Source organism: Gallinula chloropus (genome assembly GCF_964237585.1).
Source record: "Gallinula chloropus genome assembly, chromosome: 6".
Classification (NCBI taxonomy): Eukaryota; Metazoa; Chordata; class Aves; order Gruiformes; family Rallidae; genus Gallinula; species Gallinula chloropus.
In genome coordinates this window covers 18201663-18208302 of record NC_140091.1, presented here as the reverse complement: position 1 = coordinate 18208302, position 6640 = coordinate 18201663, and the positions used below count along the sequence as shown (strand labels likewise).

The window sequence follows — 6640 nt, the reverse complement described above, 5'->3', positions numbered from 1 at the left end:
TAATCCCGCCTTCCCCGCGAAGCACTTCCGGCGCATGCGCAGAGCGCCCTTCAGCCTGAGCACTGCGACCGGCGGCTACGCGGCCGCCACTCCCGTACCTGGAAAGAGGAAGCGCGTCCCCAGCGGAGGTAAAGCCAGCCTATCACGTCTCCCTACCGCGGTGCACTGTGGGCGGGCGGAGGGCTGCGCTGCGACGGCTGTGATTGGGGAAGCGGCGTGAGGGGCGGAGCCCGGCTCCGCCCACGCGCCCGGGGGCTTGCCCCGCCCCTCGCTCCGGGGCGGCCGGTGGGCTCCGCGCACGGGGCGTGCTGCGCGCTGCCGGGATGGGGCCGCGGACGTGGTCCCGGCTGCTGCTGCCGCTCGGGTGCTTCGCGTTGCTCTTGCCGCTGCCCGGGGCCGCCGAGTTCAGCCCCTCCCTGGACAGCGACTTCACCTTCACGCTTCCCGCTGGCCGCAAGGAATGCTTCTACCAGCCCATGCGCAAGGAGGCCTCGCTGGAGCTCGAGTACCAGGTCGGGCAGGGCGGCTGCCGCCCCGGGAGGGTGAGGGGCGGTTCTGACGACAGCCGGGAGATCCCGCATCCCGCCCCGGCGGCGGCGGCGCTGCCTTCTCTGGGCCGTGGGCGGCGCTGAGCGGTTCGGCTGCCGGTTCCCTTCTACACGGGAGAGGCTCCACCGGCGGCGGCACCAGCACCTCCCGCCGGCAGCTCGTTCCCGCCTTCCTGGGGTCTTCTCACTCTTCGCCCTACAGCCGCCTCGCGGGCCTCCGCCAGCACGGCCCTGCGAGCCGGCAGCGCGTAGGGAGGCACCGAGATCCCGGCGCCTTTCCCCGAGCGGCGGCCCGGATGGCCCCGCCGGCCTTCCGCCCGTGCCCCCTTCCGGACCGGGGGCGCGCCCGGCGCGAGGCTGGCCGCCGGGCGGGGCTGCGCCGGGCGCCCGCAGGTGCGCGTCGGAACTGCGCGCTGCGAAAAGCTCCTGTCTTCGGGAGAAAACACGACTTGAACAACCCTTTCGAATGATTCCCTTAGGTTTTAACCTTACAGGAGCTCGCGCTGCCATCCTTCGCAGCGGCTGTGGCCTTGTGTTGCAGCTCTAAAGCATAACCGAAACTGGTGCTGGTGTGCAGACCCCTTACTGGCCTCTCTGGGTGTTGGTGTTAAACGTCTTTTATCTCAAGGATGTAGGTTGGGGCTTTTTAAGTCTTTTTTTAACTAGACTAATGTTAAGGCCTTGATACCCTTCTTGGGAAGAGTTGAGCTCCTCAGGTACCTCTGGGAAAGATTTTGGTTTCCCCTCTTCCCCCCCCCCCCCCCCAAAGAAGCACAGGCACAGTGAGGGAAGCTGCAGTGACTCCCTTACCATCCTGCTACCGGCCCTCAGAAGTGGCTGGGATTTGTCTTTCTCCACCTTCTCTTCCCCTCCCCCAGCTCCCAAACTAAAACCACAAAGCTGAAATTCCTGGTTTTGTAATGCAGAACTGAACAAGAGTGAAAAACTGAGGTGTTCAAGCTTTCTCCAGAGCCCTGTCTAAGCAAAACACAAGTTTATTGTGCACTGAACAAGCAGGATTTTATTTTAATCATAATAAAAATAACTTTCTTATTTTAGAACAAATATTTATAATAATGAATTTATTTCTACTCAGGCATAAAATTCTCATCACAACTGCTAACAATTCATATTTCTATTTGTTTATGTAGAAAAGGAGCTCTGGCTATCATTAGAAATACTTTATTTTATACTTAATAGATGTGGTTTGTCCATAGTTATCTTGAATTTTTAGTGAGTAAAGCATCAGCATATTGAACATATCTAAGAATGCAGATCATTCTTCAGAGACATACTACAGTACTGTGCTGACACAGGGTTTTGTTCCTGGCATTTAGGATCATGTCCCAGCCTTAAAGGTCTGCTTTTCAATTTGATCAGCTGTTAGCTACCGATTTTCCTTGTCCTTTCTCTTTTATTTGGTAAGTCTCTGGTGTTGCTTTAAGTCAGCGTAAACTTTGCCCTCAATATCGGTGGCAGCAGACTGCTATAGTCAAATAGCTCACTGGAAAACAAGCAAAGAAAGCAAAACAAGCAAAGTATAGACCTAAGTAATGTCATAAAAATAATTCCCATCTACACCCTTATACAGTTAGTACCTTCCCTGCAGAGAATTTCTACAGTGCAGCAGATGCAATGATTTAACTGCAGCCATATTATGCAATTAAAGCAGCACAGCTTTGTCATGCTGTACAGGCTTACAAGCTCAGGAAACTGAATGCCTTCAATTCCTTCTGCATTTGGGAAATGAGAATGCCCAGGGAGAGTTCAGACCTTAAATCTGCATTAAAAGGTGAGGTCTGTGGTAGAGCTTTGATGGGCATAAGTCTGTAGTCTCATCTTCTACACTGTTCGTTCACCCAACAGAGAGATCTTAGGGATTATACTGCATAGATTCTGTTCTTGTACAAACATATATGTGTATGTACATAAAAGTGACAGATCTTTATTAGAAAATTTATTCTCTACCACTGAAGTAGTGCTGGTAGTTACCCATCAAATTATTTCTGCCATAGAAATGCTAGATTTGGTCATCTGTTGGTATTCTTACAAGTTGTCAAACCCTGCCCATTCATAAAATTCTTAAAAATGCTTAGGGAAAGGTTCACTTTAAGCCCAGCCTCACATGATTAAATGATAACTTAGTTTAAGATTTGAAGTAGCTAAAAGCCTTCTGGGTTGAACCAGGTTTTTTTTCCAGTTAGCTTGGTGTGAACTCATACAGACAGATTGAGCTTTCAGATTCTTTCCTATTTGCCTTCAGAAAAGCAGACAGGAATTCCACTGGTTGGAGGGTCTTTCTGTTTGTTTTACAGGTTCTAGACGGAGCAGGATTAGATGTTGATTTTCATCTGTTGTCTCCAAAAGGTGAAACTCTAGTTTTTGATGAGAGAAAATCAGACGGAGTTCATACGTAAGTTTAAAATCTTCAAACTTAAAAATGTTACATAAAGCACTTTTCTGGTTTCTTCAATAAATATAACGTAAAATCAAGGTTGAGTATTTTTTATACCTTAGTATTAAAAAAGACTAGTAGAACAGTTTGAGAATAGGAGTTACCTTTTTTATAAAGACTGAATGCTTTTCACATTCATCTTACCATGAAGTGAAGGATATTTGTTTTAATGGTGGCTGTTAATGCTCAGTGAAAAAAACACGTTGAGTTGAAAAAGGTCTCCACATTTAATACTGAAAGATCGTGTCAGTCATACAAATGGTAAGATGAAGTCAGTTATTTTTTCCAGGCCTTTTGTGAAAATGTAGTAATTACTGCTGTTTTTCTATAGAGTATAAGGATTCCACTCAAAGCTTTAAGAATAAGAGTGATTCAAAATCTCAAAAAATGAAAATGTAAGCAAGCTGTGGTCTTTGTTTTAAGCTGTAGAGTCAGTGGGATTGTTTTGCCGTGACGGCAATTTAAAATGTATCTTTAGAGGTGTTAGAAATAGTTTTATATAAAAAACATATTCAGCTAAGTGCATTATTGTCAGAGGAAAAACTCAATTTTTAAAACAAGCACAAAAAGGGTAGCTAATTTAATGACATTTTGTTTATCTATGCAGGGTGGAAACAGAAGATGGGGATTACATGTTCTGCTTCGACAACACTTTCAGCACCATTTCCGAGAAGGTGATTTTCTTTGAACTGATCCTGGACAACATGGGAGAAGATGGACAAGACCCGGAAGACTGGAAGAAGTATGTTACAGGCACAGATCTCTTGGATATGAAATTGGAAGACATTCTGGTTAGTATATGATCTTTAGTTCTTTTTAATGTAAGAATATTGAGAAAAAAACCCCAGCGTCATTTAGGCGTTCTGCCTTGGCCTGGTGTATCATCCTGGAAACTATTCCGGTTCCATGTATTGATTGCTTTTACTGACAGATGGAGGCTAGGACTGGGAAGCTCTTGCTTCCATGCAGAAGCTTGAGACTCTTCAGAATAGACCCATAATCAGCAAGAAACTGCCTAGCTCTCAGGCATTGTGTTTCAAATTCATCTTTCTTCCTACTGCTAAAATGGGACATTTTTCACTAATTTATGTATTACTTATATTTGGGGGAGTGTGTTAGGTCATTACAAACACCCCCTGGTTTTATTTCATCTTTTCAAACTAATGGACAGGAATTAATCCCTACTACACTGCAGAGGGACCCTGGCAGACATTCTATGAATGGTAATGTTTGCTTAAACTGTATGCTCACTCTGGTTGACGTAGGCTGAAGACTACTTCTGAGCCAAAGCTTTTTAATGAGGAGAGAGGATCAGTTGGTGTTCCTGTACCACTGGTTTTAGTTCTTGGAAGGATGGACTAAGACATTGTTTGTTTACTACAGATCACAGGTATCACTGGGGAACAGAGACCTAAACCGATATCCGCAACCACTGACTGAATACACTGGGTAGAGAATGTACTGTATTCTATTCATTGCAATAAACAAAATTCAGATTTCTAAACAAGAAACTTAACATTTAAAGTCATTTATATGTGTGTGATATGCTTATAAACACTTAAAACCAAACATGTAGTCTGAAAAGCTTGCCAATTTTAAAGACCATCTGGCCTTCAAGACAATTAGGAAAAACGAAGTTTATAGGAAAAATGGTGACATAAATCTTTCTCATAGTAATCACAAGCAATACTTGAATGGAATTGAGATCTGCTTGTGTACATACTGGTACCACTTCCAAAAGAAAAAATTGCAGAACTTGTCTTTGAAGTCCTATTATAAAGTAGTCATTTTTTGTAGTTTAGTATTTTATATATTGTTTACTTAGTTGAGTTACTACTTTACTTGCAAGTTCTGTGAGGACTTACATAGACAGTAGTTTAAGAGAAACATTTTCTGGGGAAAATGGAGAATTCTGTCTTACTGAAGGTTATTGTGTAACGTATGAACTTTGTCATAAAATTTGGCTTCCAAAAGTAGCTCTTTTGAAATATTTAAATATGCAACAGACAAAATGTCACTACTGGCTTTAACTTTTTCATTTTTAACTTCCTGTTTCTGCACACATTACTCATTACAAGTTACATCATTATATCAAGGACATATGTGACCACTTTGATGTTAGTTTTAGGTTGTGATTTTGTTGTAGATAAAACATTGTGGGACCAGACATTTGCTTTATAAACTCAGAATAAGGATTTGATCTTGAGGTGGTGTTATGGCCAGAGCATTCAAGTACTTCCTCTGGTTCCAAGACACAGATGTCCTATTTAGGACCTCCAATTGTCCTACTCACAACTTCCTGTCAAAATCCTGCTTCAGCATTAAAGCTGAAGCAGCAGTTTATATCCACTACAGTGAAACCATAAAAAGTGGGATTGAGACTAGTTCTGTAGAGATCGCTGCTTTTTACTTGTCTGAGTACCTAGCACCGCCGTTCCCAAAAACAATAGAATAATAAGAGAGTTTTAGATTTGATTTCTCTCTCATCTCCTTAGCCTATAAAATGGAATACTCACATTAACATAATGTTATGTTAATTAAGCCTTTTTAGGCGATATACAATGAAAGGCTAAGCAATTCAATGAAAACTGAGGTGTATACTTTAAAAGTGAAAACTGTCTACTTAGCGAGAAATTAAGACTACAAGTGTTAATACAGCATTAATATTCCGTATGTATTGCAAGCTACAACTTTAACTATGGTGGTCTTTTTTCTTCTAAAAAAATACTCTTTTGTTACTTGCCAGGAATCTATCAACAGTGTCAAAGCCAGATTAAGCAAAAGTGTCCAGATTCAGACCCTGCTCAGAGCATTTGAGGCTCGTGACCGAAATATACAAGAAAGCAACTTTGACAGAGTGAATTTCTGGTCCATGGTCAACTTGGGAGTAATGGTGGTGGTATCAGCACTTCAGGTTTACATGTTGAAAAGTCTCTTTGAAGATAAGAGAAAAAGTAGAACTTAATATTCAGTATAATGATAACAATCTAACACATATGGGGGGAGAGGGGAAGCAATAAACTACTACAGTAAGGAGAAGAAAAAAAGATAAAAGACATGACCTTTCCAATTCTTTTGAACAGGCAGTAGCCATCAGTTTTTCAATTCATGTTGGGTTCTTTGGTTGTTGTTTGGTGAAGGTTGTTGTTTGGGTTGTTTTGTTGGGTTTTTTAATGTGAGCAGAATGCCTTGCCCTGAGCTCTTCCACTTTAGCAAGTGCTACTAACATTTTTCTAGTACTTGTAGCATTTGTTAAGGATTAACAGCTAACTTATGCAGGGTGCACAGGATGCTTAGTGTGTATGCAAAGTAATGTTAATACTGTTATTTCTTCATGTTCATGTAAAACTTCAAATGGTAACTTGAGACATTGGTATATTTGCTGTTAATTACTGAGTGAATTTATAGATGTGCCTGTTTACAGGGTTGGGACCTACTGGGGTCATCTGGTTTGTCAACAACCCTCAGAGTTAAGTGTTTTTAAAAATCCTCATCTGTTGTTCTGCAGTATGGTGCGGAAACACTGAGGTAACATTGTGAGAACAACTTAAGAACTCTCTTTATATACAGATGACTAACATCAGCACTTTTTAAAGCATTATCAATGTGAAATCAAGTCAGTGTTAAAAAGAATTGG

General features: G+C 42.7%; 1 protein-coding gene across 1 annotated transcript; it reads left to right on the top strand.

Annotated features, from left to right (window-relative positions):
* Window positions 1-323: 323 nt before the first annotated feature.
* Window positions 324-6346, top strand: TMED5 (transmembrane p24 trafficking protein 5; the record flags this gene model as incomplete). The annotated part of the gene is made up of 4 exons (XM_084266575.1): window positions 324-512; window positions 2864-2961; window positions 3611-3794; window positions 5750-6346. The coding sequence occupies 4 exons, from the start codon at window positions 324-326 to the stop codon at window positions 5966-5968; spliced, it is 690 nt and encodes a 229-aa protein (XP_084122701.1). The 3' UTR covers window positions 5969-6346.
* Window positions 6347-6640: the final 294 nt, after the last annotated feature.